This window comes from Eretmochelys imbricata, chromosome 3 (genome assembly GCF_965152235.1).
Source record: "Eretmochelys imbricata isolate rEreImb1 chromosome 3, rEreImb1.hap1, whole genome shotgun sequence".
NCBI lineage: Eukaryota > Metazoa > Chordata > Testudines > Cheloniidae > Eretmochelys > Eretmochelys imbricata.
Window position 1 is genome coordinate 178,035,797 of NC_135574.1, and position 25,962 is coordinate 178,061,758.

A 25,962-nucleotide genomic window follows, 5' to 3' on the forward strand; every position below is an offset into this window, starting at 1 on the left:
TTTTAACAAATTTTAGTTTAGTTAATAAGAATTGGCTATAAGCATGTATTTGGTAAGATCTGGAATATTCATTAACCTGGGAGGTAATGTGTCCGACCTTTTGGAATTGGTAGAATCTTTTCTTTTATATGGTGAATAAGATTTTCATTCATCTTCATCATTCTTGACTTCTGAGTAACGAGTCAGGTATAACAGAAGCTGTTTCGTAAATCTAAGTATTGAAATATCCACCAGCTTTGGGGATTGTCTGCCCCATTCTTTGCAGTCCATCCCAACTGAGTGATCTCAGCTGGCTCCCCCTACGCCTCCAGGCAAAAAAGTACTTTTTATTTATCTTCATTGAATTTCATCATATTGATTTCAGACCAATTCTCTAATTCGTCAAGGTTATTTTGAATTCTCATTCTGTCCTCTAAAGTGCTTGCAGCCCCTCCTGGTTTGATGTTCTCTTAAAATTTTATAAGCATACTCTCCACTCCATTCTCCAAGCATTAATGAAAATATTGTATAGTGACAGACCCTGCAGGACTTCACTAGATATGTTGAACTGTATCAGTGGAACAGTGAACTATTGATAACTACTCTTTTTGAATACAGTTTTTCAACCAGTTGTGCACCCATCTTACAGTACTTTCATCTAGAGACCATATTTCCTTCGTTTGTGTATGAGAATGTCATGTGGGACTGTATCAAAAGTCTTATAAAATCAAGATATATCACATCTGTTGCTTCTCCCTATCCACTAGGGCCAGTAACCCTGTCAAAGAAGGTTTCAGAGTAGCAGCCATGTTAGTCTGTATCCGCAAAAAGAAAAGGAGGACTTGTGGCACCTTAGAGACTAACAAATTTATTTGAGCATGAGTTTTTGTGAGCTACAGCTCGCTTCATCGGATGCATTCAGTGGAAAATACAGTGGGGAGATTTATATACACGGAGAACATGAAACAATAGGTGTCACTATACACACTGTAACGAGAGTGATCACTTAAGGTGAGCTATTACCAGCAGGAGGGTGGGGGGAGGAACCTTTTGTAGTGATAATCAAGGTGGGCCATTTCCAGCAGTTGGTAAGAACATCTGAGGAACGGTGGGGGGAGGATAGTTTTACTTTGTGTAATGACCCATCCACTCCCAGTCTCTATTCAAGCCTAAGTTAATTGTAGTTTGCAAATTAATTCCAATTCAGCAGTCTCTTGTTGGAGTCTGGTTTTGAAGTTTTTTTGTTGAAGAATTGCCACTTTTAGGTCCGTAATCGAGTGACCAAAGAGATTGAAGTGTTCTCCGACTGGTTTTTGAATGTTATAATTCTTGATGTTTGATTTGTGTCCATTTATTCTTTTACGTAGAGACTGTCCAGTTTGACCAATGTACATGGAAGAGGGCATTGCTGGCACATGATGGCATATATCACACTGGTGGATGTGCAGGTGAACGAGCATCTGATAGTGTGGCTGATGTGATTAGGCCCTATGATGGTGTCCCCTGAATAGATATGTGGACACAGTTGGCAACGGGCTTTGTTGCAAGGATAGGTTCCTGGGTTAGTGGTTCTGTTGTGTGGTATGTGTTTGCTGGTGAGTATTTGCTTCAGGTTGGGGGGCTGTCTGTAGGCAAGGACTGGCCTGTCTCCCAAGATCTGTGAGAGTGATGGGTCGTCCTTCAGAATAGGTTGTAGATCCTTGATGATGCGTTGGAGGGGTTTTAGTTGGGGGCTGAAGGTGATGGCTAGTGGCATTCTGTTATTTTCTTTGTTGGGCCTTTCCTGTAATAGGTGACTTCTGGGTACTCTTCTGGCTCTGTTAGTCTGTTTCTTCACTTCAGCCGGTGGGTATTGTAGTTGTAAGACTGCTTGATAGAGATTTTGTAGGTGTTTGTCTCTGTCTGAGAGGTTGGAGCAAATGTGGTTGTATCGTAGAGCTTGGCTGTAGACAATGGATTGTGTGGTGTGCTCTGGATGAAAGCTGGAGGCATGTAGGTAGGAATAGCGGTCAGTAGGTTTCTAGTATTGGGTGATGGTTATGTGACCATCACTTATTAGCATTTAGTAGTGTCCAGGAAGTGTATCTCTTGTGTGAACTGGTCCAAACTGAGGTTGATGGTGGGATGGAAATTGTTGAAATCATGGTGGAATTCCTCAAGGGCTTCTTTTCCATGGGTCCAGATAATGAAGATGTGATCAATATAACGCAAGTAGAGTAGGGGCGTTAGGGGACGAGAGCTGAGGAAGCGTTGTTCTAAGTCAGCCATAAAAATGTTGGCATTCTGTGGGACCATGCGGGTACCCATAGCAGTGCCGCTGATTTGAAGGTATACATTGTCCCCAAGTGTGAAATAGTTATGGGTGAGGACAATGTCACAAAGTTCAGCCACCAGGTTAGCCGTGACATTATCGGGGATAGTGTTCTTAACGGCTTGTAGTCCATCTTTGTGTGGAATATTGGTGTAAAGGGCTTCTACATCCATAGTGGCCAGGATGGTGTTTTCAGGAAGATCACCAATGGATTGTAGTTTCCTCAAGAAGTCAGTGGTGTCTCGAAGATAGCTGGGAGTGCTGATAGCATAGAGCCTGAGGAGGGAGTCCACATAGCCAGACAATCCTGCTGTCAGGGTGCCAATGCCTGAGATGATGAGGCGTCCAGGATTTCCAGGTTTATGGATCTTGGGTAGCAGATAGAATACCCCAGTTCGGGGTTCCAGGGATGTGTCTGTGCGGATTTGTTCTTGTACTTTTTCAGGGAGTTTCTTGAGCAAATGGTGTAGTTTCTTTTGGTAACCCTCAGTGGGATCAGAGGGTAATGGCTTGTAGAAAGTGGTGTTGGAGAGCTGCCTAGCAGCCTCTTGTTCATATTCCGACCTATTCATGATGATGACAGCACCTCCTTTGTCAGCCTTTTTGATTATGATGTCAGAGTTGTTTCTGAGGCTGTGGATGGCATTGTGTTCTGCACGGCTGAGGTTATGGGGCAAGTGATGCTGCTTTTCCACAATTTCAGCCCATGCACGTCGGCGGAAGCACTCCATGTAGAAGTCCAGTTTGTTGTTTCGACCTTCAGGAGGAGTCCACCCAGAATCCTTCTTTTTGTAGTGTTGGTAGGAAGGACTCTGTGGGGTAGTATGTTGTTCAGAGGTGTGTTGGAAATATTCTTTGAGTCGGAGGCGTCAAAAAATAGGATTCTAGGTCACCACAGAACTGTATCATGTTCGTAGGGGTGGAGGGGTGGAAGGAGAGGCCCCGAGATAGGACAGATTCTTCTGCTGGGCTAAGAGTATAGTTGGATAGATTAACAATATTGCTGGGTGGGTTAAGGGAACCACTGTTGTGGCCCCTTTTGGCTGAATTGGAATTAATTTGCAAACTGGATACAATTAACTTAGGCTTGAATGGAGACTGGGAGTGGATGGGTCATTACACAATGTAAAACTGTCTCCCCCCCTCCCCCCCCCACTGTTCCTCGGACGTTCTTATCAACTGCTGGAAATGGCCCACCTTGATTATCACTACAAAAGGTCCCTCTCCCCCCCCCCCCCCCACGCTCTCCTGCTGGTAATAGCTCACCTTAAGTGATCACTCTCGTTACAGTGTGTATGGTAACAGCCATTGTTTCATGTTCTCTGTGTATATAAATCTCCCCACTGTATTTTCCACTGAATGCATCTGATGAAGTGAGCTGTAGCTCACGAAAGCTCATGCTCAAATAAATTTGTTAGTCTCTAAGGTGCCACAAGTACTCCTTTTCTTTTTGTCAAAGAAGGAAAGTTCTTGTTCTTGACACATCTGTGTTGACTATTACTTATCACTGTCTTATCCTCTAGGTGCTTACAAATTGATGGATAATTTATTTCAGTATATTTCCAGGTACTGAGAGTAGATTGACTGGTCTCTAATTCCCCAGCTCTTCCTTTTCCCCCTTTTTTAGAGATAAGCAGTATATTTGTACTTCTCCAGTTGTCTGGGACCTCACCCATCCCTATGAATTCCCAAAGATAATCTCTAGCAGTTTCAGGATTGCTTCAGCTAGTTCCTTAAATACCCTGGGATGTTTTTCATCAGCCCTGCTGATTTAAATACTTCTAATTTAATTGGGCTTGTGGAGAACTTAAAGGAGAGAATTAGAAAGGTTTCAGTAAAATGAAGGAATAAATAAGAGTTTAGGTGGAGGAATGGTGAAGCTTGTTTCCCAAGCTCTGAAAGAATTTGGGATCAAGTCTGATGCCTATCATAAGTCTTGGACAATAGGGAAAAACGTTAGACATTAGAGTAGGAGGGTGATACAAACTACTTGCGATGGGTTCTTACTAGTGAGTATGCCAGTTGAGATGAAAATTAAGACAGAACAAGGAACTGGTGAGACTGAGATAGGTAGAAGGAAGTGAAATACAGATGTAAATTATTAACATAAAACTTTTACTAAACTTTACATTTAAAAGTTGGCCAGAAATGACAAGGTGGTAAAGGAGGGAGGAGGAAAGAATGCCAAGGACTGAAGCTTGGGATGAAAGAACTAGTGGTAGGACAGTGACCATAGCCAGTCAGTAAGGGGGGAAAAAAATACTTGGATTAGTGAAAGTGAGACCAGGAGAAAAGGTGCCTGAAACTGCCTAGTAGAGTGGAGATGAAATGTGTGCCTGATGATGGAGGAGAGATTGGTGCCGTGCTGAAATGACTGGCTTGATTTCATTTTCTTGCAGGCTTTGGTTTGATGAATTTATAGGCCTCTGGTTTTCAGTTCAGAATCTTCCACAATGGGAGGGGGTGAGTATTTACTTTTCCTAATCCTGTAGAATAGCACTATATAAATAGAGTGAAAATGTACTTGTAAATAAACCTGAAATATTTCATAGAATCATCATAGAATACCAGGGTTGGAAGGGACCTCAGGAGGTCATCTAGTCCAACCCCCTGCTCAAAGCAGGACCAATCGCCAATTTTTGCCCCAGATCCCAAATGGCTCCCTCAAGGATTGAACTCACAACCCTGGGTTTAGCAGGCCAATGCTCAAACCACTGAGCTATTCCTCCCCTGTTTAACTTGAACACTGTCACATCAAGTTCCATTTTTCCTCCCCTTTCTCTAATGTGGAAGGGAAAGGTGGTAATTTCATGACTTCCAACAAGCTGTTGCTGATTGAGTAAACAAGCCATCAGTTTTGCTTGTTGGGCAGTTTATAATTGCTCTCTCATGCATTTTCCAGACTACCAGTCAATCCTTATGGGGATGCAAAGGGCTATTGTGGTATAGTTCTATGAAATCCCACAAATATAACGGCATCCCATAGTTCAGTATCCCTAATATGAAAGAGATATGGGGGTGGAGGGGTGGAGTTTTTGTTTGTATTTTAGTCATGAATATTAAAAGAAGTAACAAGTGAGGTGGGGATCTCAGCGCAGGAAGTGTAATGATTTCTCAAATGTTTACATTAAGATTCTTTAACTCCTTATTTATGCCCTGTGTGACATTGGTGAATGTGATCTTAAAATCTCTCTTGCTGAGATGAACTGATATTTTGCCTCTGTGGCCACTGATGAAATGGGCGTCGAGTTCTTCTCTTAGAAATGTATGCTATGGAATATTGACCTGTTTTTTTGTTTCTCCTCCCCTCTCCCCAGCATCTAGTAAACCTTTTTGCTCGCTTGGCCACTGACAACATAGGGTACATAGACTGGGATCCATATGTACCAAAGGTAATATCTGTTATTTTTACAAGTGATATTGTTTACTCTGCAATAATATTACACTAACCCTGAGATATATTTCAATGTGGGCAATACCAAACATAAATATTCTCTGTAGCCTCTGTTTTGGCCTCATATAACCATATTTTCAAGCTAGGTATGTGCAGCTGAAAATCTGAATTAACTCTCTGTATATAGCTTTGGGAGTTGGCAGTCTTCATCAGTTGACTCAAAAGGGTATTACTATATTGCACCACCCTTCTGTAAACAATTATGCATGTGAATAACTTTAAATGCACAAGTAATCCCACTTACTTGCAAGAATGAGACCAAGTATGGAACCGCTTTTGAATTAGTTGATGCACAGCACAAACGCACTGAATCTCTGACTTTTGATTTCAAGCTGTTCATAGCATTTTAATATATTAAAATCTTCTGGTGTAAACCAGCGTTTGCCAAGTTGAATCAGATTTTGATGTAGCATGCACATTTTCAAAAGTCCAAAGTTATTTTTGTTTCAAACAATTCCAAATTTGAGTTAATAAAGATATAGTGTAATATTTTCTTTTTCTTTGTTGTCTCAACGGTATGAACACTATAGAATTCAGGCCAGCCAGCTTCCTTGGAAATAGTCCAATTGGCACTGAGAAGGATCATATTAATGCCTTTGTGAGGCTAAGTGTAAGTTGTAAGAATACCAAAAAGTTGGAAAGAGACTATTTTGGCCAACATTTTTATGTCTCTTAAACTGTTGGCTCATATAGCCACCTGTCCCTTCTTACTGAGAAAACAAATGAAATTGTGTGATTCTGATACTTTTAGATATGGCTTGCTTCAGTTATTTTAGGGAATTCAGACTCAACTTTTTTCACTGGATATTAAACATACGAAATAAATCTCCAGAGAGCTACTCCTCTCGTAACACAAGAACTAGGGGGTCACCAAATGAAATTAATAGGCAGCAGGTTTTAAACAAACAAAAGGAAGTATTTTTCACACAACACAGTAAATCTGTGGAACTCCTTGCCAGAGGATGTTGTGAAGGCCAAGACTATAACAGGCTTAAAAAGGGAACTAGATAAGTTCATGGAGGATAGGTCCATCAATGGCTATTAGCTAGGATGGGCAGGATGGTGTCCCTAACCTCCTTTTGCTAGGAACTGGGGAATGGGCGACGGGATGGATCACTTGATGATCACCTGTTCTGTTCATTCCCTCTGGGGCACCTGGCATTGGTCACTGTCAGAAGACAGTATACTGGGCTAGATGGACCTTTGGTCTGACCCAGTATGGCCGTTCTTATGTTCTTAGTTTCCTGACTTCTAAATGATCATCACTTAAATTTTCAATCCTTCATCGAGGGTAAATATTAACTTCATCAGTTTCCCCAATAATTTGGGTGCTTTATTGCTGAAATTTGGTCTCTTCTGAAAAGATTAAATCCAATTTCTCTCGTAATATAAATACTTGTTCTTCTTCGAGTGATGGTCCCTATGTGGTTTCCGATCACGGGTGCTCATTCGCGCCATGCGCCAAAGCCAGAACTGCTCATAGTAGCGTCTGTTGACCCAAATGTGCGTCAACCGCGTGGGTCATCCGCGACTTTAAGAAGCCGTGTGGATCAATGCTGCTCCAGTTCCCTCTTACCTCTGCATGGCCAGAGTCGGAACCACTGTTCTTCGGTGCTCTTAGCTTGCTTTGGGACCCATACCAACGTCATATACTCAGTCAGCCCTCCCCATCCACTACCACCATTTACAATGCTCCTTCAGATGCTCCCACTCCACTGGCCCCGCAGGTCCCCACCGGTGCCTTTTCATTGCCTGATGAAGTGCTCATTCCTCCCTCCGTCTTGCCTCCCGTTGATCATGCCCAGAATCAGGCCCTCCTTCACCATATGGTCACTGCCCTCAACCTTCCTCATTTGGTGGTACAACCCATCCTCCATTCCTGGTGGGCATCCCATTTATGCCTCCGGTGCCATGCATGACCCTCACCACCGACACCTCCCTGGCAAGCTGGGGCACACATGTGGATGGACACATGGCCAGGGCCTCTGGTTGCCCAGAGAGGCAAGAATGCACATCAACGTTCTTGAACTTCATGCCATTCACTTAGCCTGCTGAATGCTACTGCCACGCCTCCGCTCCTGCCATGTCCAACTTCTCTCAGACAACATGCAACAGTTGCCTATGTCAGCAAGTAGGACGGGACACGTTGTGTCGTCTCCCCCCCCCCCCCCCCCCCCCCCCCCCCCCGCTGTGTGAAGGCCATCGTCCTCTGGAATTGGTGCCTCACATATGACATCACTCTCCATGCTGTACATCTTCCTGGCACGAGCAACTCTCTTGTTGACTCCGTCAGTCTCTCCTTCCATGCCAACTATGAGTGCAAACTCTATGACCTCACACTCCGCTCTGTTCTTTGCCAGTGGGGTACCCCTCACTAGGATTTTTCGCCACAGCAGACAATCTCAAACTTCCTCCCTTCTGTTCCAGGGGAGCCCTCAGCCCCGGATCTCAGGGCGACGCCCTTCTCCTTCCTTGGACCACTGAACTCCACTGTGCCTTCCCGCCCATTCCTGTTTCCACAAGCCCTAAGCAAAATACAATGGGATCAGGCAACAGTCATCGTTGTGGCCCCCACTTGGCTTTGCCAATATCGCTTTACAGATCTCCTTCTCCTCTCCATCTGCCCCCCAATTCACCTTCCCAATCTCCTGACACAACCCATTGGCTGCATCTGACAACCCAACCCCAGCCCCTCCACGGGCTGGTATTTGAATGGAGCTCGCGGATAGACGCAGCATGTTCTGCTCTGATTCCATCCACGACATCCTTACACACAGCAGGTGACGGCCCCCTAGAGTTTGCTATCAGGCGAAATGGTGCTGCTTCACCATTTGGGTGTGTGACCATGGCTATTCCCTGGATGCTATCTCCAGGCCTGTTGTCCTGGTCTACCTCCTCCACCTCTGGTACTCCGGCCTTGCCCACTCCGCCATTCATGTACACCTGGCGGCACTCAGTGTCTTTCTCCCCCCTGGTGAATGGCTTTTCCGTCTTCATTCACCCGACTACTGTCCGCTTCCTCCATGGCCTTCTCAATGCCGTTTCTTCAGTCTGCAAGCGGACCCCTACCTGGGACCTCAGTGTGGTCCTCTCCACCCTCACTAAGCTGCCCTTGGAATCTCTCGCCCCTTGCTCCCTGCCCACTTCTCCATGAAGGTGATCTTCTTGGTGGCCATTACCTCTGCACTATGCGTCAGCGAACTGGCGGCCATGATGGTGGATCCTCCCTTCACTGTCTTGCACAAGGTCAATGTCTCCCTCCACCTCCACCACAAATTCCTCCCCAAAGTGGCATCCCCATTCCACCTCAATCAATGCCCCGCCTTCTACCAGACACTTTAATCTCCCCACCTTCTACCCCAAACTATATACCTCCTCCAGACACCGCATGCTTCGTTCCCTGGACATACGTATGGTGCTGGCATTCTACCCTCAGCACACCTGCAGCTTCCGTGCTTTCTCCTGCCTTTTCATCGCCATTGCTGACCGTTATTGGGGCCGCGCACTCTCTTCGCAACGCCTCTCTGGCTGGATTTGCTGCTGTATTGTGGACTGCTATACTCTCTCTCATGTTCTTTTGTATTGCTTCCATCAAAAAAAAGTGGTGGGCCTTATTAATCTCTTGTTTATTAAATCCAGTGGGTTTGTCTTTAATTTCATATTCCTTTTTATGGTTCTGGAACTGCATTTTCATCATACTTGCCTGTTTTGTTTTTTATTTCATTCAGACTTAACATTTCTTTGTTCTCCCATTTCTCTATTTTGCCTTATCCAAGATCCCCGAACACGTTGGTATGGTTTGAATCTCCATTATTAGCTGCAACACCTAGTTACCAACTATAAGGAGATGAATACAAGGACCCTTATGCCCTATCCTCAAGCTTCTGATGCAGAAGAAGTATGTGGGGATAGGACACTAAAGACTAACTTTCCTTCCATCTTCAAAAGCTATAGGTGCATGTAAGAAGTTGCTGGCACTCATTTTCCCTCTCAAACTTATAACATCATCAAAAATATTGGAATAAAAATAAATAACTCCTTGTCTGTGATACCTTTTCTAACTGAAAAGAAGTTGTAGGTGGAGTGCCCCACAGCAATTCTTGGAAAACACTCTTGTTTACAGTATGCACAAATCATTTGGAATACTAGGTAGAAGTTTAAATTGTAATGATAACCAAACTATTGCAAAAAGAACAGGAGTATTTGTGGCACCTTAGGGACTGACAAATTTATTTGAGCATAAGCTTTCATGGGCTAAAACCCACTTTATTGGATGCATGCAGTGGAAAATACAGTAGAAAGATATATATACACACACAGAACATGAAACAATGGATGTTATCATACACACTATAATGAGAGTGATCAGTTAAGGTGAGCTATTACCAGCAGAGGAGAGAAAAAACTATTGCATAATCTTTAACCTGATTTTAGTTCTCTAGTACCAGCAGTTTGAATCTCAGACTGCTGGGTGTTTAGTATCATGATAGTTCTCCTACAATCATGCATTTAAATGTATTTCACCTTTATGTGAAAACTGATTGTCTTAGAGTAACCCTTGATGCTGGGACCTAAAATTGTATTGGTTATGCACACTGCTAAGAATAGGAGTACTTGTGGCACCTTAGAGACTAACCAATTTATTTGAGCATGAGCTTTCGTGAGCTACAGCTCACTTCATCGGATGCATACCGTGGAAACTGCAGCAGACTTTATATACACACAGAGAATATGAAACAATACCTCCTCCCACCCCACTGTCCTGCTGGTAATAGCTTATCTAAAGTGATCATCAAGTTGGGCCATTTCCAGCACAAATCCAGGTTTTCTCACCCTCCACCCCCCCACACAAATTCACTCTCCTGCTGGTGATAGCCCATCCAAAGTGACAACTCTCTACACAATGTGCATGATAATCAAGTTGGGCCATTTCCTGCACAAATCCAGGTTCTCTCACCCCCTCACCCCCCTCCCAAAAACCACACACAGAAACTCACTCTCCTGCTGGTAATAGCTCATCCAAAGTGACCACTCTCCCTACAATGTGCATGATAATCAAGGTGGGCCATTTCCAGCACAAATCCAGGTTTTCTCACCCCCCCACCCCCATACACACACAAACTCACTCTCCTGCTGGTAATAGCTCATCCAAACTGGCCACTCTCCAAGTTTAAATCCAAGTTAAACCAGAACATCGGGGGGGGGGGGGAGATAGGAAAAAACAAGGGGAAATAGGCTACCTTGTATAATGACTTAGCCACTCCCAGTCTCTATTTAAGCCTAAATTAATAGTATCCAGTTCGCAAATGAATTCCAATTCAGCAGTTTCTCGCTGGAGTCTGGATTTGAAGTTTTTTTGTTTTAAGATAGCGACCTTCATGTCTGTGATTGCGTGACCAGAGAGATTGAAGTGTTCTCCGACTGGTTTATGAATGTTATCTCTTCAATCTCTCTGGTCACGCAATCACAGACATGAAGGTCGCTATCTTAAAAACAAAAAAACTTCAAATCCAGACTCCAGCGAGAAACTGCTGAATTGGAATTCATTTGCAAACTGGATACTATTAATTTAGGCTTAAATAGAGACTGGGAGTGGCTAAGTCATTATGCAAGGTAGCCTATTTCCCCTTGTTTTTTCCTATCCCCCCCACCCCCCCACCCCGGATGTTCTGGTTTAACTTGGAGAGTGGCCAGTTTGGATGAGCTATTACCAGCAGGAGAGTGAGTTTGTGTGTGTATGGAGGGGGGGTGGGGGTGAGAAAACCTGGATTTGTGCTGGAAATGGCCCACCTTGATTATCATGCACATTGTAGGGAGAAAGAAAAGGAGTACTTGTGGCACCTTAGAGACTAACCAATTTATTTGAGCATGAGCTTTCGTGAGCTACAGCTCACTTCATCGGATGCATACCGTGGAAACTGCAGCAGACTTTATATATACACAGAGAATATGAAACAATACCTCCTCCCACCCCACTGTCCCACCCTTACCAGCAGGACAGTGGGGTGGGAGGAGGTATTGTTTCATATTCTTTGTGTATATATAAAGTCTGCTGCAGTTTCCACGGTATGCATCCGATGAAGTGAGCTGTAGCTCACGAAAGCTCATGCTCAAATAAATTGGTTAGTCTCTAAGGTGCCACAAGTACTCCTTTTCTTTTTGCGAATACAGACTAATACGGCTGTTACTCTGAAACCTGTCATTATTGTAGGGAGAGTGGTCACTTTGGATGAGCTATTACCAGCAGGATAGTGAGTTTGTGTGTGTGGTTTTTGGGAGGGGGGTGAGGGGGTGAGAGAACCTGGATTTGTGCAGGAAATGGCCCAACTTGATTATCATGCACATTGCATTCACCTTTCGGAAGTCATAGAATATCAGGGTTAGAAGGGACCTCAGGAGGTCATCTAGTCCAACCCCCTGCTCAAAGCAGGACCAATCCCCAATTTTTTGCCGCAGATCCCTAAATGGCCCCCTTAAGGATTGAACTCACAACCCTGGCTTTAGCAGGCCAATGCTCAAACCACTGAGCTATCCCTATAGAGAGTTGTCACTTTGGATGGGCTATCACCAGCAGGAGAGTGAATTTGTGTGGTGGGGTGGAGGGTGAGAAAACCTGGATTTGTGCTGGAAATGGCCCAACTTGATGATCACTTTAGATAAGCTATTACCAGCAGGACAGTGGGGTGGGAGGAGGTATTGTTTCATATTCTCTGTGTGTATATAAAGTCTGCTGCAGTTTCCACGGTATGCATCCGATGAAGTGAGCTGTAGCTCACGAAAGCTCATGCTCAAATAAATTGGTTAGTCTCTAAGGTGCCACAAGTACTCCTTTTCTTTTTGCGAATACGGACTAACACGGCTGTTACTCTGAAAACTGCTAAGAATGGAACTTGCAGTAACTACGAGTAGCCAAACACTAAATGCATATGTGATGTTTTGTTACTCGGATGTTTATTCTAGCAAATTAATAACAACTATGCAGGAACTGTTGCCCCATTACAAGTATTGTAGAGAAACCTCTTATAAATAGTATTAAGTAATAATATTAACTTTTTTAACAGATATTTACAAGGATTTTGAGAAGTTTGAATCTTCCAGTGGGAAGCGGTCAAGTTTTAGTTCCAAGATTCTTAACAAATGCTTATGATATAGGACATGCAGTAATGTGGATCACAGCCATGATGGTTAGTATTCTTTTTATATAGTACATTAAAAACTGGTAATGAAAAGCTCTGAACAGCTGTGTAGCTAAAATGATTAGAGTGTCTGGGTATTCAGCTTCAGCAGATGCTTATTTCTGAGGTTTTCTTTGACCAATGTTTATTTAAAGTAGTGCCTTACCGTAGGTTGGGGATGTGGAACATAAGGTTTATTTCAGGGCTGCTCTAAGTGGCACTTTGGAAATGAGCTGCCAGCTCATTGATTTAAAGTCCAATACAAGCATGAAGTTTGTCCACAGTGATATTCTTCAGAGATGCTTTACAAACAGGATTCTCATTCTTGGGTCCTGAGCTCCCACTGTGAGACAGGGAGAACTTCTGTAGCCAAAGGGTTTGGGCTTTTTTTTTTCTTTCTGAGGTTCTGGTTGTGGTAATTGTCACTATCACTTTCCAGTCCCACTGGGTATTGTGTCCTTTATTTATACAAGTCCTTCGTTACGGAAAATTAGTTCTTCTTTGAGTGCTTGCTCGTAAGGATTCCATTCTAGATGTGTGCGTGCCCACATACATGGCCCTCGGAGATTTTTGTCTTAGGACCACATAGGGCTGACTGTGCCACCCGCTAGAGTACCGCTGCATGAGCGTGGTATATCAGGCGCCGCTGTCCCAATGCCCTCTCAGTTCCTTCTTACTGCCTGTGGTGGTCAGTCAGAGCACCTTTTTTTTCTTAGCTAGAGCTAGTGGTTGTCTGTCATTCTGAACTTCGTGCCTTAAGGCTGTTGTACGTAGTTCGCTTTTGCTAGTGCTAAGTAAAGTACTCGTTAAGTGTGTGTTAGTCGTTAGGGTCCCAGCAGGATTTTGCCCCAGGCGGGGCATGCCCGGGTCTCCCAGGTTTAAGCCCTGCTCGCACTGCAGCAGCCTATGCCTGTGAGTGACCCCCAGGGCAGCTTCCTTAAGTGCCTGGGGAGTCACACATGAAGGGGCAGTTCTGCAGAAACTTTCGGCCCCGCACCCAGAGGGAGCGGGACATTGCCTCAGTGCTCTCCTGATGAAGTCCGCCCTCCGCCTGGCTTCCGAGCTGTCCAGGCAGGTAGTGCCAAGTGCCTCAGCCTCCGTGCATCAGCACCGGGCCTCTCCTGGCACTGTTGGCCATCACCTCTGCCAAAGAAGAAGGCCAAGAAGCACTCCCTGGCACCGAGCAAGAAGGCCCAGGGGTCATCTACCAAGGGACCCAGACCTACCCACCAAATTTCTCCGGAGCCACGCGATCATGCCTCCCTGGTTGGGGTGCGCTTAAAGGTCCATCACCGATTCCTGGGAGCAGTATGGTACCCACACTGCTGCCTGCACCTTTGTCATCCCTGGCTCCCTCGGCGCAGAGAGAGCACAGGTCTCCACCTGCTCCGATGATGACCCCGCTGCCGCAGGTCCCTGCTAAGGCTCCCCAAGAGGGCAAGCCTGCAGTTAAGACCCCTCAGGAGATAGGGGAACAATGCTGATTGCCGGACAGAAGGTATTGCTCTTTGCTGCTGCGTCGGGAATCCCGGGGCAGATCCTAATTGTGTTGCCGGTCACCCAGGCAAGCTTCCAGATCCCCTTGTCACTACTCTCCAGCATGGGGTCGACGCTTTCCTTTCTATTCCTGGCACTGCTTGCTTGCTTGATGGTCGCATTGGTCCCAATCACCGGAATGGTGGGAATGTTCCTGGTACAGGTCTCCACGCTTCAGTTACCTTTCAGTTACGCCTGGGCAACGATCACCGGTAGCCATGACCAGCAAACAAACGCAGATGTTGACGGTTCCTCCCTGGTCACCAGAAGAGGGTTCCTCCGGTCCGGAGGGCCAGTTCAGCTGATTGCCAAAGTCTCATTGGCATGATTGGGCACCGGAGCCCGCTCCCTCATCTGCAGGACCGCAATGGCAGCATAACCACTGGCCAGCACAGTGGTCTTATTGGAGTGCATTGGGCATACCGGTTGTGATGGTGCCTCCTTCACAGCGCTGCTCGGTGGCTGCAGCGGAACATTGGGTGACGGCCCCACCAGCACCGGACCTGGTACTGGAAGCCCATTCTGAGGTCAGGGTGGAGGAACCTCTGCCCACCCCAAAGCCTCTTTCTCCAACCATGGTTGAGACCCCAGCACCCCCACTGGCTTTCCAGTCTTCCTCGTCATCCCCATACGAGGCGGTTGCGGGACCTTCCAGAGCTAGCCCGCTGGGTGACTTTAGGGAACATCAAGCCTTTCTCTGGCACGTGGCCAAGCACCTGGGGCTCGAGGTATAGGAGATAGGGGAGCAGGAGGACACCCTCTTCAGTGTCCTCTTGGCCTCTACACTTGCGTGGGTTGCCCTGCAAGAGAGGGTCCTCAGTATAGCCAAGGCCTTGCAGCAAACCCCCTTCTCCATCCCACCCACCTCGAATTGGGTTGAGAAAAAGTACTTTGTGCCTGCCAAGGGTTTCGAATACCTCTGTGCCCACCCGCCCCCGGGCTTGCTGGTTGTATCTGCAACCAACAAAAAAGACATGCAGGTCCCCACCTCCTCGACGTCCAAAAACAAAGACGCTAAGAAACTTGATTTATTTGGGGGAGAGATTTATTCTACTGCCAGCCTGCAATTTTGGGTGGCGAACCATCAGGTCCTGCTGGGCCAGTACAATTTTAATCTCTGGGACGGTCTCAAAAAGTTCCAGGAATTCTTCCCTCAGGGTTTGGCCCAAGAGTTTGGCACTCTGGAGAAGGGTATGGCAGTGGTCAGATGCTCCCTGCAAATGGCATGGGATGCAGCGGACTTGTCGGCAAGAGTGGCCAAATTGGCAGTGGTCATGCGATGTAGTTCCTGGCTCCAGACGGCAGGCCTCTCCCAGGAGATGCAGGCCTCGATCCAGGACCTCCCCTTTGACAGAGTTGGTTTGTTCTTGGATCAGACAGATGCTGGGCTGTACCTGTTGAAGGACACTAGGGCTACTCTTCGCTCGTTGGACATGCACATGCTGTAATCAGCCAGGAAGCCCTTCCAACCACCACTGCCGCCAAGACCCTGGCAGCCTCATTAGGGACCTACAAGGAAAAGGGATGCTAGTTTTAGTAGTTGTCGCCCTTCTTCCTCCTGCTTGCCAGCCCAGCCTGGGGCAGCCAAACACCCAGGGGGCCAGAAGTGATCGTTTTGAGAGTGTGCCCGAGAGTGATGCCCCAGTCAGTCGACGATCCTACCCGCCTTTTCCTCAACCGACTTTCCCCCTGCCGCTCAGCCTGGTCATGGGTTATGTGGGATCACTGGGTCCTGGACATAGTGGCTTGGGGCTATACCCTGCAGTTCTTGGCTGCTCCTCCTTCCAGCTCTCCCCCTCCCCCCAATTTTCCCATCTCTTTTCAGAAACCCTTCTCATGAGCGATTCCTTGCTCAGGAGGTAGAGAAGATCTTGGGCTTGGGGGCTGTGGAGAAGGTTCCTCGGGACATTGAACAAAGAGAATTCTATTGCCACTACTTCCTAATCCCAAAGGAGGTCTCAGGCCCCTCGTGGATCTGCATGGCCTCAACCAGTCTCTCAAGAAATTGAAGTTCCACATGGACTCCCTGGTCTCCATCATTCCTTCCCTGGATCCGGGGGGGCTGGTACATTGCTCTCGACTTGAAGGACACTTACTTTCATGTCTCCATATTCCGGGGCCACAAGTGCTTCTTGCGTTTCATAGTGGCCGGGCATCACTTCCAGTTCATGGCGTTACCCTTTGGCCTGTCTTTGCCCCCAGGGTGCTCACCAGGTGAGTGACACTGGTAGTGGCTTACCTGAGACATCGCCAGGTCCAGATCTTCCCGTATCTCGACAGCTGGCTCATCAAGGGCAGGTCTCCGGAGCAGGTCCGATGGAGCCTCGAGCTGGTGTGGTTCACCTGCAATGATCTGGGCCTGTTAATAAACACAGAATAGTCCAAGTTAATGCTGGCCCAACGCATAGAGTTTATTGGAGAGGTTCTCGACTCCACGCGAGCGAGGGCCTTTTTTCCGGAAGTGCACTTCCAAACCATGTCGGACTTGATGGCCCACGTGAAGAGCCATCCGCTTACCACAGCCCATGACTAATGTGCCACGTGGCCGAGTGCACATACATGGTCAGCCATGCCCATCTTCATGTACGACCTCTGCAGGCATGGCTGGCCTTGGTCTGTATCCCAGCAGGGATGTCCTGGACCGAGTGGTCATGGTGCCAAGCCACATCTCTCTCATCCTTGGACTGGTGGCTGGATCCAGAGTCGGTGCGGCAGGTGGTTCCCTTCGTGACCCCGTCTCCGTCGCTTACCCTGGTTTCAGACGCATCTGACCTGGGCTGGGGAGCCCATCTGGACGAGCTCAACGCCCAGGGCTGCTGGCTATACAGCGATCTGGGCCTTCATATGAATGTCATGGAGCTCAAAGCGGTTTGCCAGACCTTCCAGGTATTCTTGTTCCACCTGAAGGGCAGGGTGGTGCAGGTTCTGATGGACAATACAGCTGCAATGTACTACATCAACAAGCAGGTTGGAGCCAGGTCTTCGGGCCTTTGTTGGGGAAGCGCTCAGCCTCTGGAACTTTTGTGTGTGACATGCCATTCATTTGGTAGTTGCCCACCTGCCCAGAGCCAAGAATGGCCTGGCAGATTGCCTCAGCAGGACCTTCTCGTCTCACCACAAATGGTCACTCCCTCTGGAAGTGGTCAGCCTGATCTTCCACAGGTCCAGATAGAACAGGCAGTGCCACATGTTCTGTTCTCTGCGGGGCAGGGACAAAGCGTACATCAGCACCCAAAGTCAAATACCGCCTTCCCGCCAGTGCCGTTAATCCACAGAGTCCTGCTCAAGGTAAAGTAAGACAAAGTATTCTAATTGTCCCGGTGTGGCTTCATCAGTACTGGTTCGGCATGCTGCTGAGTCTCTTGGCAGCCACCCCGCTGCAGATACCTCTTCGGCCAGATCTGCTGTCTCAGAACCACGGCAACCTGCTGCACCCGAACCTGGAGTCACTTGACTGCTTTGCTGCTGCGTGGTTGAGTGTGGACAAACGGGGGTGTTCCGCTGGTGTCCAGAAGGTCCTGCTGGGGAGCAGAAAACTGTCCACCTACCTATGTGGTGAAGTGGAAGCAGTTCATGTGTTGGGTCTCAGACTGACACATTCGTGCGGAAGAGGCCCCTCTGCAGGACATCCTGGTTTATTTACTACGCCTTAAGCACAAGAGTCTGTCGCTAACTTTGATCAAGGTATACCTGGCAACCATTTTGGCGTTCCACCCTCCACTTCAGGGCTGGTCGGTCTTCACTCATCCCATAACGGGAAGCTTCCTGAAGGGTTTGGAGCACCTTTACCCACATGTCCAAGATCCGGTCCCGCCTTGGGATCTGAATCTTGTGCTGTTCATGCTCAGGGGTCCACTCTTTGAACCCTTGGCTTCCTGCTCCCTTCTGCTTCTCTCCTGGAAGGTCGTCTTCTTGGCCGCTATAATTGCAGCCCGTAGGGTGACCAAGATCAGGGTGCTCACATCAGACTATACGGACTTATGTAAGGACAAAGTCCAGCTGCGTCTGCACCTAGCCTTTCTGCCCAAGGTCGTCTCCCAGTTCCTTACTGGTCAAGACGTTTACTTACCAGTCCTTTGTCCAAAGCCTCATGCAAAGAATGAGGAGCTCAGGCTGCATGCCCTGGATGTCAGATGGGCGCTGGCCTTCTACATTGTTGGAACAAAGCTGTTCCGTAAATCAACACAGTTGTTTGTTGCTGTCACTGACAGGATGAAAGGTTGCCCAGTGTCAGTCCAGAGAATCTTGTATTGGATCACGGCCTGCATCCTCTACTGCTGTGAGCTGGAAAAAATGCCCCCGCCGGCGAACATGACGGCTTATTCAGCTAGGGTGCAGGTGTCCTCAACAGCCTCCCTAGCGCAGGTGCCGATCCAAGAGATCTGTTGGGCCGCAACCTGGTTATCCATCTACACATTTGCGTCGCACTATGTGCTGACCCAGCAGGCTCGAGACAATGCTGGCTTTGGCAGAGCAGTGCTGCAAACTGTGAGACTGTGAACTCCAAGCCTACCTCCATTGATTCTACTTGTGAGTCACCTAGAATGGAATCGACATGAGCGAGCACTCGAAGAAGAAAAAAGGTTACCTACCTTTCAGAGCTGTTGTTCTTCAGGGAGATGTGTTGCTCATGTCCATTCCATTACCTACCCTTCTGCCCCTCTGTTGGAGTTGTCGGCAAGAAGGAACAGAGAGGGCGTAGGGCCGCTGGCCCCTGATATACCACAGCATGAGTGCGGTACTCCAGAGGGCACCACAGCTGGCCCTAAGGCAAAAATCTCCGACGGGGACACATGTTCTGCCCTGGACTGGAATGGACCTGAGCAACACATCATAAATGCCTCACCCATTAGAGTACAGTGGGGAATCCTAATCCTATGTTTTCTGTCATTAGTCTATTACTATAAAATATTATAAATTCCTTATAGCTTTATTGCAGGATAGAGTACATTATATTGAAATAAAACAATTAAACTTCAGGTCTGTTTCATTACAGTTTTATTGTTATTAGAGTTGCAACTTAGCTCGGGTTTATAGTCCAAATTTTCATGGGTCTACCTCGCATCCTGTAAGGATAATTAAAGAATCATGAATTTAATTTTGGGTGACGTTAGTGCACTGAAATGGAGCTATGTTGTTTCATCAAAGAATGTAAAGAAATGCCAACAATAACAGTTACAAAAAGAAGGCTTCTAGCATTATGCTATAGCCTGCCAACATTACTACATGGAATGAATTAATCATTCTAAGTATCTGCCCTGTTCTGAATGTAAATATTTGTTCAGGAAGCATACATTTAGGTTTGTAGTGGTCCCTTGCTCTCAAATGAGGCGGGAGGTCACTCCACCTAGCTGTATCAGGCAACAGCACTCACGCTCAGGTCCCGCTGGTGGGGCCGAGCAGTAAGATGTCTACAGCTCTGTAGCCACCTAGTAGAGGCAAAGAAGCAGTAACAGGCTGATGCTCTAGCCCCTCAGGTGGAGCAAAGCGGTGAGCACTCTTTAGCCCACAGTCTCCTGGCTGGGGCTTGCAGTAATTAACAGTCTAGGGCTCTGGCCCTTTGGGTGTGGCAGAGCAAGGAGCAGGCCTTAGCCTAAGCCTCCTAGATAAGGCAGCCAGCAAACGCACAGTCTAAGGCTCACTGTCTCCTGATGGCACAAGCCAAACACAGGCCTTCTGGCCTAGGGGTACAAACGTCGCCATCCCTGGGATGGGGTTGGTGTCGGGGAGCCATAGGGGGACCCGGACCCATCCGACTCCACTGGGCCCTAACAGTGGCTGAGTGTTCGGCCACTCGGTCAACGGGGGATCCCACCAAAATACCCTGACCCCTGCTCTGGGAACCAAACTGGACTAATGTCTGGTTTCCCTGAGCTACTTCCTATCACAGTTTGGAGAGGGGGTTCCGTAATCCAAGGGTTCTCTGTCTCCTCAGGGTACACTGCACATGGCAGTCCTGGCAACTCCTCTCTAAGGATGGTTGTGACAGGTGCCACCTGGAACTGGGGTACCACTGAGCCCCCCGACACACCAGCCTGGGCTCCCTTTTCACTATACTGCTCCCTTTACACTGTACTGCTGTGAACAGCCTGCGCGTTCACCAGCACGCATACAGATGGGGCACACCCAGCTGCAGTTACGTGCAGATGCTGTGATCATTTCTGCATGGTAAAGCTCCAGCTAAGGAACTTCCCAGCTATTCTGCACCTCCCTCTGAAGTGTAAACCCAAAATTACACCGTCTTGCACTGCACAGGGAACTGTACAGCATAAGCTCATGAAATTTGTCCCCTCCCTCAATGTGGAGAGGAATATACAACAGCTTTCTGCCCCTGAGTTATGACTCCCATCCACACTTGTTTTATACAAAGCAAAAACAAATTTATTAACTGCAAAAGATAGATTTTAAGTGATTATAAGGGATAGCAAACGGAACACAGCGGAGTACCTAGCAATAAACAAAAAACGCAAACTAAGCTTAATATATTACATAGATCGGATCTGAATAGCAAATCCTCACCGTATGTGATGATAGAAGCAGGCTACAGTTTCTTAAGGGGCAAGCTGCACTAGTTTACAGCTTTAATCCCCAGGTGTTCCATTCACAGGCTTAAAATCCTTTTAGCCTGGGTCCAGCACTTCTTCCAGTTCAGTCTTAGTTCCTCAGGTGTTTCCAGGAGTCTCTTTGGGTGGGGAGTCAGTGAAGAATCACGATGATGCCTTAAATAGCCTTTGCATATGGCAGGAAACCTTTGTTTCAAAGCTTGGTTCCCATGCCAGTCAGTGGAAAAACACTGATATCCCAAGATGGAGTCCAGCACCAGGTGACATGGTCACATGTCCCTGTAGTGTCATAGCAGCCATGAGTCGAAGGCTGTTTGTAGCATCCTCAATAATGCCCCCAGGTGTGAAATAAGCTTCTTCTAAGGCCTATTGTTCTTACTAATGGTTCATTAACTTGAACGGGCCTTTCCCAGACAGCCATCTAGACTGAGAGTCCTTTGTCTAGTGGGCATTCCCAATGTGTGCTCACATTTGTAACACAGATGCGTAGTCAATATTCCTAACTTCAGATACAAAAGTGATAATGCATACAAATAGGATAATCATATTCAGTAAATCATAACTTTTTCAGTAATATCTCACATGACCTATCTTGCATAAAATACATCAGAATTATGCCATAATCATATCATCATAATATCTCTCTGAAGAATATGGGGTGCAATGTTACATAGTCTCCTCCGGAGGCAAGGCGCTGCACAGCGTCAGCTTGGCTGTAGCAGCAGACTGGAGAGGCATATCTTCTTCTGTGGCTCCTGCTCACCTGAGCTGCAGGGCTTTTCCTATAACTTCCAGTTCCACCCCTGTACTTCTGTTTGGGGGGGGAAAGGCGGGTCTGGCTCTTCCCACTGGAGGAATTAGTGGTCCCTCGCTCTCAAGTCCGGAGGGAGGCCACTCTGCCTCATTACAAGGTTCAAATCTCAGGTAACTTGCTTTTTATTCTTACTGACTTACAGCTGTGCTGCTCTTAATACTGGGTTAAGAACCATCCTATTAACTTTCTCAGCATATATAAAAATTTGAATATGAATTTCTAAGAGAAATCAGCCACCCCACTTACAAGAATGTATATTCAGAGTTGGCAAAATTTGATTTTTATTTTTTTACAATTTTGACCAATAATATTGATGTTTATTTTTAAGCATTTTAGATTTTTTTATCTATTTTAAATTTTCATAGTTTTGAGAAATTATGGGAGGGGGTGTCAAACAATAATTATTTAATTGGAGAAGACATTGAGATTTAGTAAAATTAAATCTTTGTAACTGGTAAAACACAAATTGTCAACATCACATGTCAGAGTATGCAAAGCAGATTTCCTTAAATGAAATTCTAATAAGTTCTCAAGCAGTATTTTTCTTTCTTAGCCTATCTGTAATTTTTTATTATCGTTCACGGAAATATTTTTCCGTTGGTTTGTTGATGGTGAAACTGATATAACCGAATAAGAATCTAATCCTTCCAAGCCTATGTATATTTCTTTCAATTATTAGGCTTCCTATGTCTGGTCTGGGGTATTTTTAGTGACGCTGCCGTTCTTCACTAGAAGCTGAACAAAAGTTCGGTGTCCTTTGCACAGTAGTTTGAATTTGTCTTCAATAGTACGTTACCAGAATATTGCAGTTTCCTTTTTCCTGCCCATCTTTCTCAGACCGTAATATTGCATGGCATTTGTTATACATAAAAAGATACTTAAGAAAGATAGTTCTAAAAATAGACAGAAGTGGAATTCTTGCAAATTTTAAAACTCTTTCTGTTCGCAAGAACAGAAGAAAAGCATAGAGAGGTAATAGAATGTTTCTGTGACCAAAACCAAGCCCAAGTGATTTGTGTTAATAGTTTGTTAGTTAATCCAAGTTGCCTTTGTTATGGAAGGATATTATATCGATCTTTAACTTGTCTCATGATGCTGAATAATCTATTTTGGGTAGGTTAAACTTGATTTCTGACCTCAACAGTGTCCTTTTTCATGCTTTTCCTGTTAAGTAGATTAAATATATATGTATTTGGTTTTGGACAGGGTGGACCAAGTAAACTAGTACAGAAGCACTTGTCTGGATTATTCAATAGTATTGCATCTTTTTACCATCCTTCAAATAATGGTCGCTGGCTGGTGAGTTTGTTATGCTTTGATTTTAAGACTAAAGATTTTAAATTTGGAGTGGGATTATAATTTTATCCTGAATTTTTCACTGCTGTGCTCTTCGCTCTTAGTAAAAGAGTATATGCTGCTTTATGCAAACCATTTCATCCTATAATAGATTACTATGGACTATGTATATACTTTAAAAAATAAATTTCCAAGAAAACACTAATATGATGTGTGAAATTCAACTGAAAAGGAGCCAGAAAACTACCCCTATCTATTAAGAAAACATGGCTTATTTTTTAACTATCTTAAGTACAAGCTGTGAAAATGAACATGTCAAATTAAACTTGCTGCTAGTCTTTGTTGTGTCTGTCAGTTTTTCAAGAACCTAGTAAAACCTGATTTTGGAATAATTGATCGTATGATTCTAGTGTCTGAAGCACACTTTCTTCGTTAAGAGAATATGATACAATATTGACCTACATTTGTAGGTATAGCAGAATCTAACTTTGATTAATCAACATGAACTGAGCTTTTGTTAAAAGCACAGCTAAAAATCCACTATTTAACATTTTATGCTATTTTTGTTCTAATATTTAGTATTGAATTTAGACTGTAGCTTAGTTTTCACAGTTAAAATTGATGTTCCAGTTCTCAACAGAACTGGATTTTTCTATATCTCTCTGTGCACAGTACCTGTCGGAGATAAAATGAGCTTTTTTTAATCTCCAACAATTATTTTTAATTAGAAGTATCCTAGAAAAACATATGAAAAATTATTGGATCCAATTCTGCCTTCATACAACTTTCTTGAATGGGAGTTGCTTGTGCATAAGTTAGGGCAGAAAGGAGCTTACTAAAAGGCAATTTACTATTGCAGATATTACTGGTGAAAATATTTCTGGTGAACAATTCGCTGCACTGAATTCCAGCAGTGCTGTCATAAATTAAATTTGGTTCACAGACTAAGTTAACTTAGTCAGTCTTTCTTGGTGCTTTTTACATTAACTCTTTGTCACTGGAAATAGATATTGACGCATGTGAATAGTGAACACAAGGGCAGGTACCTTTCCCAACCTGCTCTGCAGATACAGTCCGTGAAGTGGGGTAGGTCTCTTAACAACCTTAAAGCTGGGTTTCTTGACCCTCAGAGGATCCTTGGACAACTTAGAGGTATTGTAGTGGGTCCTCTACCAGGCAGTGCAGGGCATCTCCCCTGGTAGCTGGCACAAGTTAGTGGCAAGGCTGCTCTAACTCATGCCAGGGTCCTGCCTCATTCCTGAGCAGCTCCAAGATCACAGGATGGCTTACATATTCCAGAATGTTTCAAGCATATCCTCTGCACATACATATTTATGGAAGATCTCCATTGCTGGTAAGTAATCTTTATTTATCTGAGTTTTTTCTAGAGCTAATTTAGTCATTGTACAGAGTATATAAGCATGTGTTTTAAATGTTTATAGAAATGATTAGGAATGACATGAACAGTGTAGCTTGTAATGTTCTGGGAACTGAATTCTCATAGTGAATTCTGAACATTTAGATTTACTACATTCCTGCGGTTCTTATCCATTTTGAGCAACTGACCTGAAGTTAACAAGCTTATTTTTGAGTTCCTGGTATAGGAAAGGTATATCAGGTTTTTGCCACTGTCCATTGTCACTGCTAATTACTTGAAATTGATTGTTTCCTCTGGTTTATATATCCAACAGAACAAGTTGATGAAACTGCTTCAAAGGTTACCAAGTAGTGTTGTTAGAAGACTGCATCGTGAGCGTTACAAGAAGAAGACTTGGCTAACTCCTGTGCCTGATAGCCATAAACTTACTGATCAAGATGTTACAGACTTCGTAGAATGCATTATTCAACCTGTCCTTCTGGCTATGTTTAGTAAAACTGGAAGCCTAGAGGCTGCTCAAGCCCTACAAAATCTTGCACTAATGCGTCCTGAGTTAGTAATTCCACCTGTACTTGAAAAGTAAGTTACAATGAAGAAACCTTACTGCAAATAGAAGTTCAGAGCTTGCCCCCCAGCAGCCATAGTGAGCCACAGAAGAATTTCCTTGATGAAGGGGAGTACTTGGGCTGGGGGAGCTGCTGAATTAGATCGGATCCACACCCATCCCTGCAGCTAGGTTAGTCGGTGTGTTGTCAAGTGAAGGAGGAAGTGCTTTTTAGTTTTTGTGCTCAGCTGCTCCCTGGCTCCTGGAATGGCTGGGGCTGTTGCTAGCTAGCATAAATTAGAATTGCCTTCAGGCTGCTCTAATTTATGATGGAGGCTGTCAACAGACTGTCAACAGACAGTTTCAGGATCAACTGTAAGCCAGATTTGCACCCCTCACTCCTGAGCTGTGCTGAGCTCTCCTTGTCACAGCTCACAATCTGGGCCAAAGTTTAAATAAGTATCTTTAATGTTATTTGAGTAGCAAAAAGTGTGTAATATATTACTTATTTATATTGATTTTTCAATTTTCTTTGACAAATGATACATTGTATTGTTACAGGTAGGTAAAAAATTTGCTTCAATGTTGCCTTTGATTTTACAAGAAAACTGCAAAAATAGCACTCATCTGGAATGTTTTGGGCCCCCAACTATAATTGAAATTCACTATAAAAATCAAATGAACTGGCAACAACATAATCATAGAATATAAGGGTTGGAAGGGACCTCAGGAGGTCATCTAGTCCAACCCCCTGCTCAAAAGCAGGACCCATCCCCAATTAAATCATCCCAGCCAGGGCTTTGTCAAGCCTGACCTTAAAAACTTCTAAGGAAGGAGATTCCACCACCTCCCTAGGCAACACATTCCAGTGTTTCACCACCCTCCTAGTGAAAAAGTTTTTCCTAATATCCA

At 45.4% G+C, this 25,962-nt stretch overlaps 1 protein-coding gene across 1 annotated transcript in view; it reads left to right on the top strand.

Annotated features, from left to right (window-relative positions):
* PSME4 (proteasome activator subunit 4) overlaps positions 1 to 25,962 on the top strand; it is a 206,483-nt gene that overhangs the window by 43,145 nt on the left and 137,376 nt on the right. Inside the window, exons 6-10 of the mRNA XM_077813889.1 lie at positions 4,690 to 4,753; positions 5,608 to 5,682; positions 12,806 to 12,928; positions 23,039 to 23,131; positions 24,820 to 25,085. Coding sequence (XP_077670015.1) covers positions 4,690 to 4,753; positions 5,608 to 5,682; positions 12,806 to 12,928; positions 23,039 to 23,131; positions 24,820 to 25,085 — 621 coding nt within the window. The remainder of the gene's footprint in view (positions 1 to 4,689; positions 4,754 to 5,607; positions 5,683 to 12,805; positions 12,929 to 23,038; positions 23,132 to 24,819; positions 25,086 to 25,962) is intronic.